Raw genomic sequence first — 23,325 nt, 5'->3', positions numbered from 1 at the left:
CTGTCCTTACTGATAGCTGCTTTATTACACTGGTCTTGTCTTAGTAGCACTGTCCCTACTGATAGCTGCTTTATTACACTGGTCTTATTAACACTGTCCCTACTGATATCTGATTTATTACACTGGTCTTGTCTTAGTAGCACTGTCCCTACTGATAGCTGCTTTATTACACTGGTCTTAGTAACACTGTCCCTACTGATATCTGATTTATTACACTGGTCTTGTCTTCGTAACACTGTCCCTACTGATAGCTGCTTTATTACACTGGTCTTGTCTAGTAGCACTGACCCTACTGATAGCTGCTTTATTACACTGGTCTTGTCTTAGTAGCACTGTCCCTACTGATAGCTGCTTTATTACACTGGTCTTGTCTTAGTAACACTGTCCTTACTGATAGCTGCTTTATTACACTGGTCTTGTCTTAGTAACAATGTCTCTACTGATAGCTGCTTTATTACACTGGTCTTGGTAGCACTGTCCCTACTGATAGCTGCTTTATTACACTGGTCTTGTCTTAGTAGCACTGTCTCTACTGATAGCTGCTTTATTACACTGGTCTTGTCTTAGTAGCACTGTCCCTACTGATAGCTGCTTTATTACACTGGTCTTAGTAGCACTGTCCCCACTGATAGCTGCTTTATTACACTGGTCTTAGTAGCACTGTCCCTACTGATAGCTGCTTTATTACACTGGTCTTGTCTTCGTAACACTGTCCCTACTGATAGCTGCTTTATTACACTGGTCTTAGTAGCACTGACCCTACTGATAGCTGCTTTATTACACTGGTCTTAGTAGCACTGACCCTGCTGATAGCTGCTTTATTACACTGGTCTTAGTAGCACTGTCTCTACTGATAACTGCTTTATTACACTGGTCTTGTCTTCGTAACACTGTCCCTACTGATAACTGCTTTATTACACTGGTCTTAGTAGCACTGTCCGTACTGATAGCTGCTTTATTACACTGGTCTTGTCTTAGTAGCACTGTCCCTACTGATAGCTGCTTTATTACACTGGTCTTGTCTTAGTAGCACTGTCCCTACTGATAGCTGCTTTACTACACTGGTCTTGTCTAGTAGCACTGTCCCTACTGATAACTGCTTTATTACACTGGTCTTAGTAGCACTGTCCCTACTGATAGCTGCTTTATTACACTGGTCTTGTCTAGTAGCACTGTCCGTACTGATAGCTGCTTTATTACACTGGTCTTGTCTTAGTAGCACTGTCCCTACTGATAGCTGCTTTACTACACTGGTCTTGTCTAGTAGCACTGTCTCTACTGATAACTGCTTTATTACACTGGTCTTGTCTTCGTAACACTGTCCGCACTGATAGCTGTTTTACTACACTGGTCTTGGTAGCACTGTCCCTACTGATAGCTGCTGTATTACACTGGTCTTGTCTTAGTAGCACTGTCCGTACTGATAGCTGCTTTATTACACTGGTCTTGTCTTAGTAGCACTGATAGCTGCTTTATTACACTGGTCTTGTCTTAGTAGCACTGTCCCTACTGATAGCTGCTTTATTACACTGGTCTTGTCTTAGTAGCACTGTCTCTACTGATAGCTGCTTTATTACACTGGTCTTGTCTTAGTAGCACTGTCTCTACTGATAGCTGCTTTATTACACTGGTCTTGTCTTAGTTGCACTGTCCCTACTGATAGCTGCTTTATTACACTGGTCTTGTCTAGTAGCACTGTCCCTACTGATAGCTGCTTTATTACACTGGTCTTGTCTAGTAGCACTGTCCGTACTGATAGCTGCTTTACCTCACTGGTCTTAGTAGCACTGTCCCTACTGATAGCTGCTGTATTACACTGGTCTTGTCTTAGTATCACTGTCTCTACTGATAACTGCTTTATTACACTGGTCTTGTCTAGTAGCACTGACCCTACTGATAGCTGCTTTATTACACTGGTCTTAGTAGCACTGACCCTACTGATAGCTGCTTTATTACACTGGTCTTAGTAGCACTGTCTCTACTGATAGCTGCTTTATTACACTGGTCTTGTCTTCGTAGCACTGTCCCTACTGATAGCTGCTTTATTACACTGGTCTTAGTAACACTGTCCCTACTGATAGCTGCTTTATTACACTGGTCTTGTCTTAGTAGCACTGTCCCTACTGATAGCTGCTTTATTACACTGGTCTTGTCTTAGTAGCACTGTCCCTACTGATAGCTGCTTTACTACACTGGTCTTGTCTAGTAGCACTGTCCCTACTGATAGCTGCTTTATTACACTGGTCTTGTCTAGTAGCACTGTCCGTACTGATAGCTGCTTTACCTCAATGGTCTTAGTAGCACTGTCCCTACTGATAGCTGCTTTATTACACTGGTCTTGTCTTAGTAGCACTGTCCCTACTGATAGCTGCTTTATTACACTGGTCTTGTCTTAGTAGCACTGTCCCTACTGATAGCTGCTTTACTACACTGGTTTTGTCTAGTAGCACTGTCCCTACTGATAGCTGCTTTATTACACTGGTCTTGTCTTCGTAGCACTGTCCCTACTGATAACTGCTTTATTACACTGGTCTTTTCTAGTAGCACTGACCCTACTGATAGCTGCTTTATTACACTGGTCTTAGTAGCACTGACCCTACTGATAGCTGCTTTATTACACTGGTCTTAGTAGCACTGACCCTACTGATAGCTGCTTTATTACACTGGTCTTAGTAGCACTGTCCCTACTGATAGCTGCTTTATTACACTGGTCTTAGTAGCACTGTCCGTACTGATAGCTGCTTTATTACACTGGTCTTAGTAGCACTGTACGTACTGATAGCTGCTTTATTACACTGGTCTTCGTAGCACTGTCCCTACTGATAACTGCTTTATTACACTGGTCTTGTCTAGTAGCATTGACCCTACTGATAACTGCTTTATTACACTGGTCTTGTCTTAGTAACACTGTCTCTACTGATAGCTGCTTTATTACACTGGTCTTGTCTTAGTAGCACTGTCACTACTGATAGCTGCTTTATTACACTGGTCTTGTCTTAGTAGCACTGTCCCTACTGATAGCTGCTTTATTACACTGGTCTTAGTAGCACTGTCCCTACTGATAGCTGCTTTATTACACTGGTCTTGTCTTAGTAGCACTGTCCCTACTGATAGCTGCTTTATTACACTGGTCTTGTCTTAGTAGCACTGTCACTACTGATAGCTGCTTTATTACACTGGTCTTGTCTTAGTAACACTGTCCCTACTGATAGCTGCTTTATTACACTGGTCTTGTCTTAGTAACACTGTCCCTACTGATAGCTGCTTTATTACACTGGTCTTAGTAGCACTGTCCCTACTGATAGCTGCTTTATTACACTGGTCTTGTCTTAGTAGCACTGTCCCTACTGATAGCTGCTTTATTACACTGGTCTTGTCTTAGTATCACTGTCTCTACTGATAGCTGCTTTATTACACTGGTCTTGTCTTAGTAACACTGTCCCTACTGATAGCTGCTTTATTACACGTGACGTTATGTGACTGAGATATGTGGTTGTCTCCCCAAGCTACCTTAAGGAGACGGTACTAACTGTCCGTTCTTCTGGATAAGAGTGTCTGCTCAATGACTAACATGTAAATGTGTATTTGTGTTCCTCACTGATGTTGATGGTTCCTGTGTCTCCAGACTGATCGCCTCATTATCAAAGGAGGAAAGATCGTTAATGACGACCAGTCTTTCTACGCAGACATCTATGTGGAGGATGGCACCATCAAGTAAGATGTTACTGTTAACACACACACAGATACACAGACACACACACACACACAGCAGACACACACACAGATACACAGACACACACACACAGATACACAGACACAGACACACAGATACACACAGATACACACCCAGATACACAGACACACACCCAGATACACAGACACACACACAGATACACAGACACACACACAGATACACAGACACACACACACACAGATACACAGACACACACGCACCCACAGATACACAGACACACACACAGATACACACACACACAGATACACAGACACAGACACACAGATACACACAGATACACAGACACACACACAGACACAGACACACACACAGATACACAGACACACACACAGATACACAGACACACACACAGATACACAGACACAGACACAGATACACAGACACACAGACAGATTGACACACAGACAGACTGAAACACACACACAGACTGAAACACACACACAGACACACATACAGACAGATTGACACACAGACAGATAGATTGACACACATACATACAGACAGAGACACAGAGGCAGACGGACATATAGACATAGGCAGACAGACAGGCAGACAGAGAGGCAGACAGAGAGGCAGACAGAGAGGCAGACAGAGGGGCAGACAGAGAGGCAGATGGACATATAGACACAGGCAGACAGACAGGCAGATGGAGAGGCAGACAGACATATAGACACAGGCAGACAGAGAGGCAGACAGAGAGGCAGACAGACATATAGACACAGGCAGACAGAGAGGCGGACAGACATATAGACACAGGCAGACAGAGAGACAGGCAGACAGACAGGCAGACAGAGGGGCAGACAGAGAGGCAGACAGACATATAGACACAGGCAGAGAGACAGACAGGCAGACAGAGAGGCAGACAGACACACACACACACAAACTGTTGTTGCTGTTAGAATGTGACCATTGTCCTGTACCATGGCCTGTGTCCTCCTCACCAGGCAGATTGGTGAGAACCTTTTAGTTCCAGGAGGGGTGAAGACGGTTGATGCCTACGGACACATCGTGATCCCCGGGGGCGTCGACGTGAACACCAGCCTCCAGACCTCCCAGCTGGGCATGAGCCCTTCAGATGACTTCTACCACGGGACCAAGGCTGCCCTGGCAGGGGGAACCACCATGATCAGTAGGGTTCCTCTATTATACTGCTGACCCTAACCCTAACTAACCTTAACTAACCTTAACTAACCCTAACTAACCCTAACTACCCCTAACCCACCATGATCAGTAGGGTTCCTCTATTATACTGCTGACCCTAACCCTAACTAACCTTAACTAACCTTAACTAACACTAACTAACACTAACCAACCCTAACCAACCCTAACTAACCTTAACTAACCTTAACTAACACTAACTAACCCTAACTAACCCTAACCTAAATAACCATAACCCCAACTAACCATAACCTTAACTAACCCTAACTAACCCTAACCTAAATAACCCTAACCCCAACTAACCTTAACTAACCCTAACCCTAACTAACCATAACCTTAACTAAACCTAACCTTAACTAACCCTAACTGGAGAAAGGTGGAACAGGGAGAGAGATGGGGGGGGGGGGGGTACAGGGAAAGGGATGGGGGGGGGGTGGTACAGGCAGAGGGAGGAGGGAGGAGGAGGTGGTACAGGGAGAGGGAGGGTGGAGGTGGAACAGTGAGAGGGAGGAGGAGTTGGTATAGGGAGAGAGATGGAGGGAGGTGGTACAGGGAGAGAGATGGAGGGGGTGGTACAGGGAGAGGGATGGAGGGGGTGGTACAGGGAGAGGGATGGAGGGGGTGGTACAGGGAGAGGGATGGAGGGGGTGGTACAGGGAGAGGGATGGAGGGGGTGGTACAGGTAGAGGGATGGAGGGAGGTGGTACAGGGAGAGAGATGGAGGGGGTGGTACAGGGAGAGGGATGGAGGGGGTGGTACAGGTAGAGGGAGGGGAGGGAGGTGGTACAGGGAGAGGGTTGGAGAGAGGTGGTACAGGGAGAGGGATGGAGGGGGTGGTACAGGGAGAGGGAGGGAGGGAGTTGGAACAGGGAGAGGGAGGGAGGGGGTGGTACAGGGAGAGGGAGGGAGGGGGTGGTACAGGGAGAGAGATGGAGGTAGGTGGTACAGGGAGAGAGATGGAGGGGGTGGTACAGGGAGAGGGATGAAGGGAGGTGGTACAGGGAGAGGGATGGAGGGAGGTGGTACAGGGAGAGGGAGGGAGGGAGTTGGAACAGGGAGAGGGAGGGAGGGGGTGGTACAGGGAGAGGGAGGGAGGGGGTGGTACAGGGAGAGAGATGGAGGTAGGTGGTACAGGGAGAGAGATGGAGGGGGTGGTACAGGGAGAGAGATGGAGGGGGTGGTACAGGGAGAGAGATGGAGGGAGGTGGTACAGGGAGAGGGAGGGAGGGAGGTGGAACAGGGAGAGGGAGGGAGGGAGGTGGTACAGGGAGAGGGAGGGAGGGAGGTGGTACAGGGAGAGAGATGGAGGGGGTGGTACAGGGAGAGAGATGGAGGGGGTGGTACAGGGAGAGAGATGGAGGGGGTGGTACAGGGAGAGAGATGGAGGGGGTGGTACAGGGAGAGAGATGGAGGGGGTGGTACAGGGAGAGAGATGGAGGGAGGTGGTACAGGGAGAGAGATGGAGGGAGGTGGTACAGGGAGAGAGATGGAGGGAGGTGGTACAGGGAGAGGGAGGGAGGGAGTGGTACAGGGAGAGGGAGGTGGTACAGGGAGAGGGAGGGAGGGAGGTGGTACAGGGAGAGGGAGGTGGTACAGGGAGAGGGAGGTGGTACAGGGAGAGGGAGGGAGGGAGGTGGTACAGGGAGAGGGAGGTGGTACAGGGAGAGGGAGGGAGTGGGTACAGGGAGAGAGATGGAGGGGGTGGTACAGGGAGAGAGATGGAGGGAGGTGGTATAGGGAGAGAGATGGAGGGAGGTGGTACAGGGAGAGAGGTGGAGGGGGGTGGTACAGGGAGAGGGATGGAGGGAGGGAGGTGGTACAGGGAGAGGGAGGAGGGAGGTGGTACAGGGAGAGAGAGGAAGGGAGGTGGTACAGGGAGAGAGGTGGAGGGGGGTGGTACAGGGAGAGAGAAGAAGGGAGGTGGTACAGGGAGAGGGAGGAGGGAGGTGAAACAGTGAGAGGGAGGAGGGAGGAGGAGTTGGTATAGGGAGAGAGATGGAGGTAGGTGGTACAGGGAGAGAGGTGGAGGGGGGTGGTACAGGGAGAGAGATGGAGGGGGTGGTACAGGGAGAGAGATGGAGGGGGTGTTACAGGGAGAGGGATGGAGGGGGTGTTACAGGGAGAGGGGGGAGGGAGTGGGTACAGGGAGAGAGATGAAGGGAGGTGGTACAGGGAGAGGGAGGGAGGGAGGTGGTACAGGGAGAGAGATGAAGGGAGGTGGAACAGGGAGAGGGAGGGAGGGAGTGGGTACAGGGAGAGAGATGGAGGGGGTGTTACAGGGAGAGGGGGGGAGGGAGTGGGTACAGGGAGAGAGATGAAGGGAGGTGGAACAGGGAGAGGGAGGGAGGGAGTGGGTACAGGGAGAGAGATGGAGGGGGTGTTACAGGGAGAGGGGGGGAGGGAGGTGGTACAGGGAGAGGGATGGAGGGAGGTGGTACAGGGAGAGAGATGGAGGGGGTGGTACAGGGAGAGAGATGAAGGGAGGTGGTACAGGGAGAGGGAGGGAGGGAGGTGGTACAGGGAGAGAGATGAAGGGGGGTGGTACAGGGAGAGAGATGGAGGGGGTGGTACAGGTAGAGAGATGGAGGGAGGTGGTACAGGGAGAGAGATGGAGGGAGGTGGTACAGGGAGAGAGATGGAGGGAGGTGGTACAGGGAGAGGGAGGGGTAGGGCAGCTGCCTCTGGATCAGATCAGAGGGAGACAATTTGTGTTCCTTTGTGGCAGCGAGTGAGACAGGCTGAGAGGGAATCTCTCTGAGCGGTTAGAGACGGGGGGGGGGGGGGGGGGGGGGGGGGAGGAGAGATGGAGGAGAGGATGTCTGAATGCTGAAACAGGGTCACGCTGTCCCAGCCTGTCAGAGAGACTTTACTCTGAACACTTCACCCTCAAACCGTCCTCCAGCTTCTATTGGATCTGTCGAAACAGCAGCACAGACAGCCTCCAGCTTCTATTGGATCTGTCGAAACAGCAGCACAGACAGCCTCCAGCTTCTATTGGATCTGTCTAAACAGCAGCACAGACAGCCTCCAGCTTCTATTAGATCTGTCTAAACAGCAGCACAGACAGCCTCCAGCCTCCAGCTTCTATTGGATCTGTCTAAACAGCAGCACAGACAGCCTCCAGCCTCCAGCTTCTGTTGGATCTGTCTAAACAGCAGCACAGACAGCCTCCAGCCTCCAGCTTCTGTTGGATCTGTGTAAACAGCAGCGCAGACCCCCACAGGGCTGTTATGTGAGCTGTGTTGTTAGGGATATAACATTGGAGGTAGTATCAGTCTGATGTTTTTAATGGATACTTCTGTGACTTTGCGTCGTCTACGTTATTCGTGGATCGTCTTCGATCTTGAAAGAAAGAAACTGAGTTGAAGTCCTCTGCTCAGTGTGTGTTTCCTCTCTCCCCTGTCAGTCCCATAGTTGACCTGGTCCTCTTCTTCTCCCCTGTCAGTCCCATAGTTGACCTGGTCCTCTTCTTCTCCCCTGTCAGTCCCATAGTTGACCTGGTCCTCTTCTTCTCCCCTGTCAGTCCCATAGTTGACCTGGTCCTCTTCTTCTCCCCTGTCAGTCCCATAGTTGACCTGGTCCTCTTCTTCTCCCCTGTCAGTCCCACAGTTGACCTGGTCCTCTTCTTCTCCCCTGTCAGTCCCATAGTTGACCTGGTCCTCTTCTTCTCCCCTGTCAGTCCCATAGTTGACCTGGGTCCTCTTCTTCTCCCCTGTCAGTCCCATAGTTGACCTGGTCCTCTTCTTCTCCCCTGTCAGTCCCATAGTTGACCTGGTCCTCTTCTTCTCCCCTGTCAGTCCCATAGTTGACCTGGTCCTCTTCTTCTCCCCTGTCAGTCCCATAGTTGACCTGGTCCTCTTCTTCTCCCCTGTCAGTCCCATAGTTGACCTGGTCCTCTTCTTCTCCCCTGTCAGTCCCATAGTTGACCTGGTCCTCTTCTTCTCCCCTGTCAGTCCCATAGTTGACCTGGTCCTCTTCTTCTCCCCTGTCAGTCCCATAGTTGACCTGGTCCTCTTCTTCTCCCCTGTCAGTCCCATAGTTGACCTGGTCCTCTTCTTCTCCCCTGTCAGTCCCATAGTTGACCTGGTCCTCTTCTTCTCCCCTGTCAGTCCCATAGTTGACCTGGTCCTCTTCTTCTCCCCTGTCAGTCCCATAGTTGACCTGGTCATCTTCTTCTCTCCTGTCCTGTAGTTGACCTGGTCATCTTCTTCTCTCCTGTCCTGTAGTTGACCTGGTCATCTTCTTCTCTCCTGTCCTATAGTTGACCTGGTCCTCTTCTTCTCTCCTGTCCTATAGTTGACCTGGTCCTCTTCTTCTCTCCTGTCCTATAGTTGACCTGGTCCTCTTCTTCTCTCCTGTCCCATAGTTGACCTGGTCCTCTTCTTCTCTCCTGTCCTATAGTTGACCTGGTCCTCTTCTTCTCTCCTGTCCTATAGTTGACCTGGTCCTCTTCTTCTCTCCTGTCCTATAGTTGACCTGGTCCTCTTCTTCTCTCCTGTCCTATAGTTGACCTGGTCCTCTTCTTCTCTCCTGTCCTATAGTTGACCTGGTCCTCTTCTTCTTCTCTCCTGTCCTATAGTTGACCTGGTCCTCTTCTCTCCTGTTCTATAGTTGACCTGGTCCTCTTCTTCTCTCCTGTCCTATAGTTGACCTGGTCCTCTTCTTCTCTCCTGTCCTATAGTTGACCTGGTCCTCTTCTCTCCTGTCCTATAGTTGACCTGGTCCTCTTCTTCTCTCCTGTCCTATAGTTGACCTGGTCCTCCTCTTCTTCTCTCCTGTCCTATAGTTGACCTGGTCCTCTTCTTCTCTCCTCTCCTCTAGTTGACCTGGTCCTTTTCTTTTCTCCTGTCCTGTAGTTGACCTGGTCCTCTTCTTCTTCTCTCCTGTCCTGTAGTTGACCTGGTCCTCTTCTTCTCTCCTGTCCTCTAGTTGACCATGTGGTCCCTGAGCATGGTGCCAGCCTCCTGGGGGCCTACGACCAGTGGAAGGACATAGCAGACAGGGGGTCCTGCTGTGATTACTCCCTCCACATGGACATCACCCGCTGGCACGACGGACTCTTTGAAGAGATGGAGCGTCTGGTGAAGGATAAAGGTATTGTTTCAGGATGTTCAGGATCTGCCTGTGTCTGTCTTCAAATCTCAGTCTGTCTGACACAAAACCACCCAATATGACTCTTAAATCGTTTCCCATATAACTACTAGATGAGAATACATCAGATGATATTACCAAAAATAACTTTGAAAGAGGTCATGTCCAGCTGTTAATGGTGTTGTGATAATGTGTCTGATACTCTGCTGTTAATGGTGTTGTGATAATGTGTCTGATACTCTGCTGTTAATGGTGTTGTGGTAATGTGTCTGATACTCTGCTGTTAATGGTGTTGTGATAATGTGTCTGATACTCTGCTGTTAATGGTGTTGTGATAATGTGTCTGATACTCTGCTGTTAATGGTGTTGTGATAATGTGTCTGATACTCTGCTGTTAATGGTGTTGTGGTAATGTGTCTGATACTCTGCTGTTAATGGTGTTGTGATAATGTGTCTGATACTCTGCTGTTAATGGTGTTGTGATAATGTGTCTGATACTCTGCTGTTAATGGTGTTGTGATAATGTGTCTGATACTCTGCTGTTAATGGTGTTGTGATAATGTGTCTGATACTCTGCTGTTAATGGTGTTGTGATAATGTGTCTGATACTCTGCTGTTAATGGTGTTGTGATAATGTGTCTGATACTCTGCTGTTAATGGTGTTGTGGTAATGTGTCTGATACTCTGCTGTTAATGGTGTTGTGATAATGTGTCTGATACTCTGCTGTTAATGGTGTTGTGGTAATGTGTCTGATACTCTGTTGTGATAATGTGTCTGATACTCTGCTGTTAATGGTGTTGTGATAATGTGTCTGATACTCTGCTGTTGATGGTGTTGTGATAATGTGTCTGATACTCTGCTGTTAATGGTGTTGTGGTAAAGTGTCTGATACTCTGCTGTTAATGGTGTTGTGATAATGTGTCTGATACTCTGCTGTTAATGGTGTTGTGATAATGTGTCTGATACTCTGCTGTTAATGGTGTTGTGATAATGTGTCTGATACTCTGCTGTTAATGGTGTTGTGATAATGTGTCTGATACTCTGCTGTTAATGGTGTTGTGATAATGTGTCTGATACTCTGCTGTTAATGGTGTTGTGGTAATGTGTCTGATACTCTGCTGTTAATGGTGTTGTGATAATGTGTCTGATACTCTGCTGTTAATGGTGTTGTGGTAATGTGTCTGATACTCTGCTGTTAATGGTGTTGTGGTAATGTGTCTGATACTCTGTTGTGATAATGTGTCTGATACTCTGCTGTTAATGGTGTTGTGATAATGTGTCTGATACTCTGCTGTTAATGGTGTTGTGATAATGTGTCTGATACTCTGCTGTTAATGGTGTTGTGATAATGTCTCTGTGGTGTAGTTTTACTTTGAGGTCTCATGAAGAGCTGCTTTCTGCTGCTCTGCCTCTCTCTCTCGCTCTCACACACACACACACACACACACACACACACACACACACACACACACACACGCGCACACTCGCACACGCACACGCACACGCACACGCACACGCACACGCACACGCACACACACACACACACACACACCTGTGTGGATTACTGCAGGTGACAACACTAGAGACACATACTGTACATGAGATGATGCTCACACTCACTTATCCACACAGACAGCCAGTCAGCCCACCAACTCTCTCTCACCCAGCTGAGCTACACTCACTAATCCACACAGACAGCCAGGCAGCCCACCAACTCTCTCTCACCCAGCTGAGCTACACTCACTAATCAACACAGACAGCCAGTCAGCCCACCAACTCTCTCTCACCCAGCTGAGCTCTCAAACTCACTCATGCACTAACACACACACACACACACAACCACACAACCATATGCACACACAGGAGCGCACAGACATGTACACACATCTGCACCGGCCTGTGATTTTTCAAATGCGAGAAATTCAATTCCTTGAAATCGTTTGAAATGTGTTACGTTTGAATTTTTCCAGGAGTCAATTCCTTCTTGATCTTCATGGCTTACAAGGACAAATTCCAGAGCTCAGATAGTCAGGTAAGTTTTATTTCTTCAAACAATTTATTCAGACATCTCTAAAATGTAATGTAAACAATAACCTTGGGTGTTTCTCAATATGCATACTACCGTGCTCCGTACTCTCATGCTCCAAGTGTATTTTCCGAGGACGTTCTCTTGAGTAAAACATTCCATTTGGGCAGCACTCTCCCTACTGTATTACCTCATGCTGAGCAGGACTCCCCCTACTGTATTACCTCATGCTGAGCAGGACTCCCCCTACTGTATTACCTCATGCTGAGCAGGACTCCCCCTACTGTATTACCTCATGCTGAGCAGGACTCCCCCTACTGTATTACCTCATGCTGAGCAGGACTCCCCCTACTGTATTACCTCATGCTGAGCAGGACTCCCCCTACTGTATTACCTCACGCTGAGAAGCACTCCCCCTGCTGTATTACCTCACGCTGAGCAGCACTCCCCCTACTGTATTACCTCACGCTGAGCAGCACTCCCCCTACTGTATTACCTCACGCTGAGCAGCACTCCCCCTACTGTATTACCTCACGCTGCACCTCCACATTCACCGAACCTTCTTCCAGCCAGGACAATGGGAACAATAGAAACCAAACAAGAGAATGTACTTAAGAGAATGTACTCAAGAGAACGCATTTAGAGGAGGAGAGTGTGGAGCACGGTAGTATGCATTTTGAGAATCACTCCTACTCTGAGCTTCCCGTGCTCCAATTTGCGTCCTCGGAGCACGGTTGTTTGCATTTTGAGAAACACCCCTTGTTTCTATCTCTTTCCCATGCCAGATGTATGAGATTTTTGGTATCATTAGAGACCTGGGTGCCATCGCTCAGGTTCACGCTGAGAACGGAGACATCATTGACGAGGTAGGCTACTGTCCTGTTGACTTGAAAGACTTATTTTACTACTGGCCTTTGACAGTGACTGGGCATATCTCTCCTGGGCAAGGACACCTTCAGTCGTCTTTCCCCTTCTATCTATATAGGAGCAGAATAAACTGCTGTCTTTGATTGCACCATGTGAAGTGTAGTTTCTGTCTTTCCCCTTCTATCTATATAGGAGCAGAATAAACTGCTGTCTTTGATTGCACCATCTGAAGTGTAGTTTCTGTCTTTCCCCTTCTATCTATATAGGAGCAGAATAAACTGCCGTCTTTGATTGCACCATGTGAAGTGTAGTTTCTGTCTTTCCCCTTCTATCTATATAGGAGCAGAAGCGACTACTGGAGCTGGGGATCACTGGGCCTGAGGGACATGTGCTGTGTCACCCAGAGGAGGTAGGGACTTCCTGTCTCTGTATAAACAATAGCCTCATTTACATGATCACACAACAGTATCTTGTTCTGAGCCAGTGTTACTGTTAGTGACAGAGTGGTTTGAAACCAGGAGACTAGACGTGCCATTGCTTGTTGAAAATACCTTGTGGATGAATTTGCCACTCTCCCATTGATGCAATAATGGAAAGGAGACTGAATATTGTATTGTCAATCAATCAAATGTACTTTATTAAAGGCCTTTTTACATCAGCTGTAGTCACAAAGTGCTAAACCCCAAACAGCAAGCAATGTTGATGTAGAAGCACGGTGGCTAGGAAAAGCTCTCTAGAAAGGCAGGAACCTAGGAAGAAACCTAGGGAGGATCCAGGCTCTGAGGAGTGGCTAGTCCTCTTTTTAATAAAAAAAGAACATCTTTATTTAAATAGCCAAGTCAGTTAGGAACATATTGTTATTAACAATGACCAGGCTGAGTATGTCTGTCCCGAGCCTTTCAGGTAGAGATGGACGTTACCATATTGCACCTACGTTAGGAGAGCCAAGGTCATGGTCTGAGCATTTTTATTAGTTGATTTAAAAAATATATAACCTTTATTTAACTAGGCAAGTCAGTTAAGAACAAATTCTTATTTACAATGACAGCCTACCCCCGGCCAAACCAAGACGACACTAGGCCAATTGTGTACCGCCCTATGGGACACCCAATCACAGCCAGTTGTGATACAGTCTGGAATGGAACCAGGGTGTCTGTAGTGACGCCTCTAGCACTGAGATGCAGTGCCTTAGACCACTGCGCCACTCGGGAGTGGTAGTGTTACCCAAGTGATTTGTGGTCGTCACTAGTTACCACAGCCACAAAGACTTAAACCTATTTCTACCATTTCCCTTCTTAAAATCTGATTTTAAACCTAAGCCTACACTCTTAGAAGAAAATATGTTATCTAGAACCTAAAAGGGTTCTACGGCTGTCCCCATAAGAAGACAGCCATATAACTATTTTTGGTTCCAGGTAGAACCCTTTTGGTTCCAGGTAGAACCCTTTTCGGTTCCATGTAGAACCCTTTCTACAGAGGGTTTTACATGGAACCCAAAAGAGTTCTACCTGGAACAAAAAAGGGTTCTACCTGGAATCAAAAAGTGTTCTCCTAAGGACCTTTTTGGTGTGTAACCGGAATCCTAACCTTAACCACACTGCAAATCTTATGCCTAAACCTAACCTTAAATAAATAAAACCAATTATGATATAGCCAATTTTGACATTATGACTGTTGTAACTAGTGGAAACCGGGATTTGGGGTGGAAGGTAGTCTAGTGGTTAGAGCGTTGGGCCAGTAACCGAAAGGTTGCTATATTGAATCCCCGAGCTGACAAGGTAAAACATGAACTGCTGACAAGGCAGTTAACCCACTGTTCCTAGGCCGTCATTGTAAATAACAATTTGTTCTTCAACTGAAAGAAAATAAAAAAATGTTGGTTGAGGTGTTACAGTAAGGTGTTTAATGTGTGACCACTAGGTGGAGACAGAGGCAGTGTACCGGGCCATCACCATCGCCAAGCAGGCCAACTGTCCTCTCTACATCACCAAGGTGATGAGCAAGTCGGCTGCTGATGTCATTGCCAAGGCCAGGAAGAAGGGTGAGACTGGGTTTAGTGATTCAATATCAACTTTATTTTGGAAATCATTTCTGTGTCATACATTCTTTGATGGCTAAACACATTTGTTGTTGACCTGGCAAAAAATGTTTCTGAAAAACAGATATTTATTGTACAAATACCTCGTCTTTTTTCATTGGATGATTTTCAGGCATGGTGGTTTATGGCGAGCCAATCACAGCCAGCCTTGGGACAGACGGATCACACTATTGGAGTAAGAACTGGGCTAAGGCTGCAGCGTTCGTCATGTCCCCACCCCTCAACCCAGACCCCAGCACCCCTGACTACCTCAACTCCCTGCTTTCCTGGTGAGAACACGTCATCTGTGTTTACACAGCCAGCCCCATTCTGATCTTTCCCATTTATTGACAAAAGATCTGATTTTGATTGGTCAAAAATAAAATTTTGTGGCAAAAGATCAGAATTGGGCTGCCTGTGTAAACGCAGCCATAGAGACACAGACACTAGAACAAAGACAGAACATTTCTGAATTATATCTGATGTACTTTGTCTGCATCTAGCACATACTTCAAACCTCTCCCCCCGACCCTGTTTGACGCGCTCATGGATACCGTTGAAAGCTCTCACGGACACCATTCGACGTGCTCACGGACACGCTCTCACGGACACCGCTCGATGCTTTCACGGACACCGTTCGACGTGCTCACAGACACGCTCTCAAGGACACCGCTCGATGCTTTCACGGACATTGTTCGACAAAGAAAAAGTTGATTCACCCTAAAACAACCAGAAAACAGATGATTAATTAGTGAATCAGCTTCTGTGGTCTCAGTCATCCCTGATGGTGACTCACTGTGCTGTTCTCTTAGTCATCCCTGATGGTGACTCACTGTGCTGTTCTCTTAGTCATCCCTGATGGTGACTCGCTGTGCTGTTCTCTTAGTCATCCCTGATGGTGAATCACTGGGCTGTTCTCTTAGTCATCCCTGATGGTGACTCACTGGGCTGTTCTCTTAGTCATCCCTGATGGTGACTCGCTGTGCTGTTCTCTTAGTCATCCCTGATGGTGACTCACTGTGCTGTGGTCTCAGTCATCCCTGATGGTGACTCACTGTGCGGTGGTCTCAGTCATCCCTGATGGTGACTCACTGTGCTGTTCTCTTAGTCATCCCTGATGGTGACTCACTGGGCTGTTCTCTTAGTCATCCCTGATGGTGACTCACTGTGCTGTTCTCTTAGTCATCCCTGATGGTGACTCACTGTGCTGTTCTCTTAGTCATCCCTGATGGTGACTCACTGTGCTGTTCTCTTAGTCATCCCCGATGGTGACTCACTGTGCTGTTCTCTTAGTCATCCCCGATGGTGACTCACTGTGCTGTTCTCTTAGTCATCCCTGATGGTGACTCACTGTGCTGTTCTCTTAGTCATCCCTGATGGTGACTCACTGTGCTGTTCTCTTAGTCATCCCTGATGGTGACTCACTGTGCTGTTCTCTTAGTCATCCCTGATGGTGACTCACTGGGCTGTTCTCTTAGTCATCCCTGATGGTGACTCACTGTGCTGTTCTCTTAGTCATCCCTGATGGTGACTCACTGGGCTGTTCTCTTAGTCATCCCTGATGGTGACTCAATGTGCTGTTCTCTCAGTCATCCCTGATGGTGACTCACTGTGCTGTGGTCACAGTCATCCCTGATGGTGACTCACTGTGCTGTGGTCTCAGTCATCCCTGATGGTGACTCACTGTGCTGTTCTCTTAGTCATCCCTGATGGTGACTCACTGTGCTGTTCTCTTAGTCATCCCTGATGGTGACTCACTGGGCTGTTCTCTCAGTCATCCCTGATGGTGACTCACTGTGCTGTTCTCTTAGTCATCCCTGATGGTGACTCACTGGGCTGTTCTCTCAGTCATCCCTGATGGTGACTCACTGTGCTGTGGTCTCAGTCATCCCTGATGGTGACTCACTGTGCTGTGGTCTCAGTCATCCCTGATGGTGACTCACTGTGCTGTGGTCTCAGTCATCCCTGATGGTGACTCACTGTGCTGTGGTCTCAGTCATCCCTGATGGTGACTCACTGTGCGGTGGTCTCAGTCATCCCTGATGGTGACTCACTGTGCTGTTCTCTTAGTCATCCCTGATGGTGACTCACTGTGCTGTTCTCTTAGTCATCCCTGATGGTGACTCACTGTGCGGTGGTCTCAGTCATCCCTGATGGTGACTCACTGTGCTGTTCTCTTAGTCATCCCTGATGGTGACTCACTGGGCTGTTCTCTCAGTCATCCCTGATGGTGACTCACTGGGCTGTTCTCTCAGTCATCCCTGATGGTGACTCACTGGGCTGTTCTCTCAGTCATCCCTGATCTCTTAGTGGTCTGACTGTCCTGTTCTCTTGGTCCACAGTGGTCTGACTGTCCTATTCTCTTGGTCCACAGTGGTCTGACTGTGTTGTTCTCTTGGTCCACAGTGGTCTGACTGTCCTGTTCTCTTGGTCCACAGTGGTCTAACTGTCCTGTTCTCTTGATCCACAGTGGTCTAACTGTCCTGTTCTCTTGGTCCACAGTGGTCTGACTGTCCTGTTCTCTTGGTCCACAGTGGTCTAACTGTCCTGTTCTCTTGGTCCACAGTGGTCTGACTGCCCTGTTCTCTTGGTCCACAGTGGGCTAACTGTCCTGTTCTCTTGGTCCACAGTGGTCTGACTGTCCTGTTCTCTTGGTCCACAGTGGTCTAACTGTCCTGTTCTCTTGGTCCACAGTGGTCCACAGTGGTCTGACTGTCCTGTTCTCTTGGTCCACAGTGGTCTGACTGTCTTTTCTCTTGGTCCACAGTGGTCTAACTGTCCTGTTCTCTTGGTCCACAGTGGTCTTACTGTCCTGTTCTCTCGGTCCACAGTGGTCTAACTGTCCTGTTCTCTTGGTCCACAGTGGTCTAACTGTCCTGTTCTCTTGGTCCACAGTGGTTTGACTGTCCTGTTTTCTTGGTCCACAGTGGTCTGACTGTCCTGTTCTCTTGGTCCGCAGTGGTCTAACTGTCCTGTTCTCTTGGTCCACAGTGGTCTGACTGTCCTGTTCTCTTGGTCCACAGTGGTCTGACTGTCCTGTTCTCTTGGTCCACAGTGGTCTGACTGCCCTGTTCTCTTGGTCCACAGTGGGGTAACTGTCCTGTTCTCTTGGTCCACAGTGGTCTGACTGTCCTGTTCTCTTGGTCCACAGTGGTCTAACTGTCCTGTTCTCTTGATCCACAGTGGTCCACAGTGGTCTGACTGTCCTGTTCTCTTGTTCCACAGTGGTCTGACTGTCTTTTCTCTTGGTCCACAGTGGTCTAACTGTCCTGTTCTCTTGGTCCACAGTGGTCTGACTGTCCTGTTCTCTCGGTCCACAGTGGTCTAACTGTCCTGTTCTCTTGATCCACAGTGGTCTGACTGTCCTGTTCTCTTGGTCCACAGTGGTCTAACTGTCCTGTTCTCTTGATCCACAGTGGTCTAACTGTCCTGTTCTCTTGGTCCACAGTGGTCTGACTGTCCTGTTCTCTTGGTCCACAGTGGTCTAACTGTCCTGTTCTCTTGGTCCACAGTGGTCTGACTGCCCTGTTCTCTTGGTCCACAGTGGGCTAACTGTCCTGTTCTCTTGGTCCACAGTGGTCTGACTGTCCTGTTCTCTTGGTCCACAGTGGTCTAACTGTCCTGTTCTCTTGGTCCACAGTGGTCCACAGTGGTCTGACTGTCCTGTTCTCTTGGTCCACAGTGGTCTGACTGTCTTTTCTCTTGGTCCACAGTGGTCTAACTGTCCTGTTCTCTTGGTCCACAGTGGTCTTACTGTCCTGTTCTCTCGGTCCACAGTGGTCTAACTGTCCTGTTCTCTTGGTCCACAGTGGTCTAACTGTCCTGTTCTCTTGGTCCACAGTGGTTTGACTGTCCTGTTTTCTTGGTCCACAGTGGTCTGACTGTCCTGTTCTCTTGGTCCGCAGTGGTCTAACTGTCCTGTTCTCTTGGTCCACAGTGGTCTGACTGTCCTGTTCTCTTGGTCCACAGTGGTCTGACTGTCCTGTTCTCTTGGTCCACAGTGGTCTGACTGTCCTGTTCTCTTGGTCCACAGTGGTCTGACTGTCCTGTTCTCTTGGTCCACAGTGGTCTAACTGTCCTGTTCTCTTGGTCCACAGTGGGCTAACTGTCCTGTTCTCTTGGTCCACAGTGGTCTAACTGTCCTGTTCTCTTGGTCCACAGTGGTCTGACTGTCCTGTTCTCTTGGTCCACAGTGGGCTAACTGTCCTGTTCTCTTGGTCCACAGTGGTCTAACTGTCCTGTTCTCTTGGTCCACAGTGGTCTACCTGTCCTATTCTCTTGGTCCACAGTGGTCTGACTGCCCTGTTCTCTTGGTCCACAGTGGGCTAACTGTCCTGTTCTCTTGGTCCACAGTGGTCTAACTGTCCTGTTCTCTTGGTCCACAGTGGTCTACCTGTCCTATTCTCTTGGTCCACAGTGGTCTAACTGTGTTGTTCTCTTGGTCCACAGTGGTCTGACTGTCCTGTTCTCTTGGTCCACAGTTGTCTGACTGTCCTGTTCTCTTGGTCCACAGTGGTCTGACTGTCCTATTCTCTTGGTCCACAGTGGTCTAACTGTGTTGTTCTCTTGGTCCACAGTGGTCTGACTGTCCTGTTCTCTTGGTCCACAGTGGTCTAACTGTCCTGTTCTCTTGGTCCACAGTGGTCTGACTGTCCTGTTCTCTTGGTCCACAGTGGAGACCTTCAAGTGACGGCCAGTGGCCACAGCACCTTCTCGACGGCCCAGAAAGCTGTTGGGAAAGATAACTTCACCCTCATCCCCGAGGGAACTAACGGCATCGAGGAGAGGCTCGCCATCGTCTGGGAGAAGGCTGTGGTATGTTATCTTTTGTTGTTTCTTTTTTAAAGGTTTCTTTTTTGGGCGTTGTGTGCTTTATAGTGGGAAAAAAATAGTTTTTGCAGTTGGCCTGATTCAAAGCGATGCTGCAGCTGTATATATGATCTGGAGGCAGCAGTTTATACAGCTAGACCACCGTAGGACACATCGGTTGTTGTTACTGTTGTTGCTTCTTCTTCTTCTTCTTCTTCTTCTTCACTGGTTTTCACAATGATGCGATATGTCCTTAACAGTAACGTCTTTGCATTGTTGTATAAAAGCTCTTTCCTGATGGTGAAGAGGATGTTTTTGTTCCGTATTCCCCAGGCGACAGGCAAGATGGATGAGAATGAGTTTGTTGCGGTGACGAGCACCAACGCTGCCAAGCTGTTCAACCTGTATCCTCGTAAAGGAAGGATCGCCGTGGGGTCAGACGCAGACATCGTGATCTGGAACCCCAAGGAGACCAAGACCATCTCAGCCGCGACCCACGCACTGGTACACACACACGCACGCACACACGCACGCACACACACACACACACACACAACTCTCTTTCACAGTCAACCTCCAGACACATTCAGACAACCCTCTCCAATGTGTCTGTCTATCTGCCTGTCTGTCTGTCTGTCTGTCAGGGAGGAGTTTTGTCTGTCTGTCTGTCTGTAAGAGTGTGATGATGATGATATCATGTCTGAGCTGGATGTTCCTTATTCTGTCCTTGTGTGTGTTTCCAGACAGTGGAGATTAACATATTTGAGGGCATGGAGGTGCGGGGAGCCCCGGTGGTAGTGATCAGCCAGGGGAAGATCGTCCTGGAGGGGGGCAAGCTGAACGTCACAGAGGGCTCTGGACGCTTCGTACCCAGGAAAGCTTACCCTGACTACATCTACAAGAGGATCAAAGCACGCAGCAAGGTAAGAGAAGAAAGATGATGGCTAACCAGGGTAAGAGCTAGCGGCTAAGGGCTAGCAGGGTAAGAGAAGAGAGGTGACGGCTAACCAGGGTAAGAGCTAGGGGGTAACAACCAGCAGGGTAAGAGAAGAGAGGTGATGGCTAACCAGGGTAGGAGCTAGGGGGTAAGGGCTAGCAGGGTAGGCTAAGAGAGATGACGGCTAACCTGGGTAAGAGTTTGGGGCTAAGTGCTAGCAGGGTAAGAGAATATAGGTGAAGGCTAACCAGGGCAGTAGGAGCTAGTGGCTAATGCTAGCAGGGTAAGAGCTAGGGTCTAATGCTTGCAGGGTAAAAGCACAGCAGGGTGGGAGCAAGGGGCTAATGCTTGCAGGGTAAGAGCTAGGGGGTAATGCTCGCAGGGTAGGAGCTAGGGGCTAATGCTTGCAGGGTAAAAGCACAGCAGGGTAAGAGCTAGGGGATAATGCTTACAGGGTAAGAGCTGGGGGCTAATGCTAGCAGGGTAAGAGCTATGGGCTAATGCTAGCAGGGTAAAAGCACAGCAGGGTAAAAGCTGATGAGAAAATTGACATACAGTACCACCAAAAAAGAGGAGCATGTGGCATAAATTACAGAAGCAGGGGAAGAGCTAGGAGCTAATGCTAGCAGGGTAAGAGCTAGGAGCTAATGCTAACAGGGTAAGACCTAGGAGCTAATGCTAGCAGGGTAAGAGCTAGGGGATAATGCTTGCAGGGTAAGAGCTAGGGGGTAATGCTAGCAAGGTAAGAGCTAGGGGCTAATGCTAGCAGGGTAAGAGCTAGGGGGTAATGCTAGCAGGGTAAGAGCTAGGGGATAATGCTAGCAGGGTAGGAGCTAGGGGCTAATGCTAGTAGGGTAAAAGCACAGCAGGGTAAAAGCTGATGAGATAATTAACATACAGTACCACCAAAAAAGAGGAGCAGGTGGCATAAATTACAGAAGCAGGGTGAGAGCTAGGAGCTAACGGCTAATACAATTATATTAGATTGGATTAATGTAGCGCCTTTTTACCTACTGGGGTACTCAAAAAGCTGTACATAGTAAGGGAGAACTCACCTCATCCGCCACCAATGTGTGGCATCCACTTGAGTAATTCACGTGACCATTTTGTGCCAAAAGGTTTATCACTCATCAGCTAACATGGTGTAGAGGTGAGGAGTGATATATCCCAATTAGGAATGAAGGGGATGATTATGTGGCCATGATGGAATGGGGCCAGGTTGTGAATTGAATGGGCTAATGATGTTCTGTCCAAAAAGAGGAGCAGTAGGGGTGTTAAATGTCCTTGTCATTATCGTGTTGCAGATCTCACTTGAAGCGAGAGGTACATTTCATTGTCTTAAAGCTTTTGCCACCATTCAGTTGTATAATTTCTCAAAGCCCGCAGCAGAGTAAGAGATCAAATCAGAGAACCAGTGAAAGGTAAGAGCTGAGAGCTAAAGAGGAACAAGAACAATCCATCCCTAAATGGCCCTGTCATTATCCTGTTGCACAAGTCACCTAAAGCGAGAGGTACACTTTACAGACAGAGGCCTGAAACTCTACCACATTAGGTTTTAAAGAAACTGTGCTTTTGAAGTGCACTTGCAGCCATTTAAACGCTAACGGATAAGGGCTAAGGGCTAAGGGCTAAGGGCCAAGGGCCAAGGGCTAAGGGCTAATGGCTACTGGCAGAGTAACAGAGTGTGATAGTATAAAAGTCCATCACAACTTGTGCTTTGACAAATGTGGCATAACTCTCTTCCCACCTTTTACTTACTGCATATTATACAGTAAATCACTTTTTAACAAGTGACCAAATGTTTTATGATGAAGGCTACATTATCCTCTTAATTACATTATCCTGTCCATGACATTCTCTCCAGATGGCTGAAATCTACATTATCCTTTACATGACATTCTCTCCAGATGGCTGGTGATCTACATTATCCTAACATGACATTCTCTCCAGATGATTGATGCTTTACATTATCCTAACATGACATTCTCTCCAGATGATTGATGCTTTACATTATCCTAACATGACATTCTCTCCAGATGGTTGATGATCTACATTATCCTAACATGACATTCTCTCCAGATGATTGATGCTTTACATTATCCTAACATGACATTCTCTCCAGATGGTTGATGATCTACATTATCCTAACATGACATTCTCTCCAGATGATTGATGCTTTACATTATCCTAACATGACATTCTCTCCAGATGGTTGATGATCTACATTATCCTAACATGACATTCTCTCCAGATGATTGATGCTTTACATTATCCTAACATGACATTCTCTCCAGATGGTTGATGCTTTACATTATCCTAACATGACATTCTCTCCAGATGGTTGATGATCTACATTATCCTAACATGACATTCTCTCCAGATGATTGATGATTTACATTATCCTAACATGACATTCTCTCCAGATGGTTGATGATCTACATTATCCTAACATGACATTCTCTCCAGATGGCTGATGATCTACATTATCCTAACATGACATTCTCTCCAGATGGCTGGTGATTTACATTATCCTTTACATGACATTATCTCCAGATGGCTGGTGATTTACATTATCTTTTACATGACATTATCCTCCCTCTTCAGA

General features: G+C 47.9%; 1 protein-coding gene across 7 annotated transcripts in view; it reads left to right on the top strand.

Annotated features, from left to right (window-relative positions):
* dpysl4 (dihydropyrimidinase like 4) overlaps nucleotides 1-23,325 on the top strand; it is a 37,448-nt gene that overhangs the window by 8,868 nt on the left and 5,255 nt on the right. For 4 of the 7 annotated variants that reach the window (XM_055936982.1, XM_055936983.1, XM_055936976.1 and 1 more), the window contains exons 2-12: nucleotides 3,626-3,714; nucleotides 4,699-4,883; nucleotides 9,842-10,006; nucleotides 11,975-12,036; nucleotides 12,816-12,896; nucleotides 13,238-13,306; nucleotides 14,818-14,938; nucleotides 15,108-15,264; nucleotides 19,648-19,789; nucleotides 20,117-20,287; nucleotides 20,527-20,706. In XM_055936982.1, the coding sequence (XP_055792957.1) occupies nucleotides 3,626-3,714; nucleotides 4,699-4,883; nucleotides 9,842-10,006; nucleotides 11,975-12,036; nucleotides 12,816-12,896; nucleotides 13,238-13,306; nucleotides 14,818-14,938; nucleotides 15,108-15,264; nucleotides 19,648-19,789; nucleotides 20,117-20,287; nucleotides 20,527-20,706 (1,422 nt within the window). Of the gene's footprint in view, nucleotides 1-3,625; nucleotides 3,715-4,698; nucleotides 4,884-4,962; nucleotides 4,985-9,841; nucleotides 10,007-11,974; nucleotides 12,037-12,815; nucleotides 12,897-13,237; nucleotides 13,307-14,817; nucleotides 14,939-15,107; nucleotides 15,265-19,647; nucleotides 19,790-20,116; nucleotides 20,288-20,526; nucleotides 20,707-23,325 lie in introns of those variants that run through there. The other 3 variants (XM_055936978.1, XM_055936979.1, XM_055936980.1) reach the window with 3 other exon arrangements.

The sequence above is a fragment of the Salvelinus fontinalis genome, chromosome 1, assembly GCF_029448725.1.
Source record: "Salvelinus fontinalis isolate EN_2023a chromosome 1, ASM2944872v1, whole genome shotgun sequence".
In the NCBI taxonomy this organism is placed as follows: domain Eukaryota; kingdom Metazoa; phylum Chordata; class Actinopteri; order Salmoniformes; family Salmonidae; genus Salvelinus; species Salvelinus fontinalis.
This window is presented reverse-complemented; position numbering and strand designations above follow the sequence as displayed.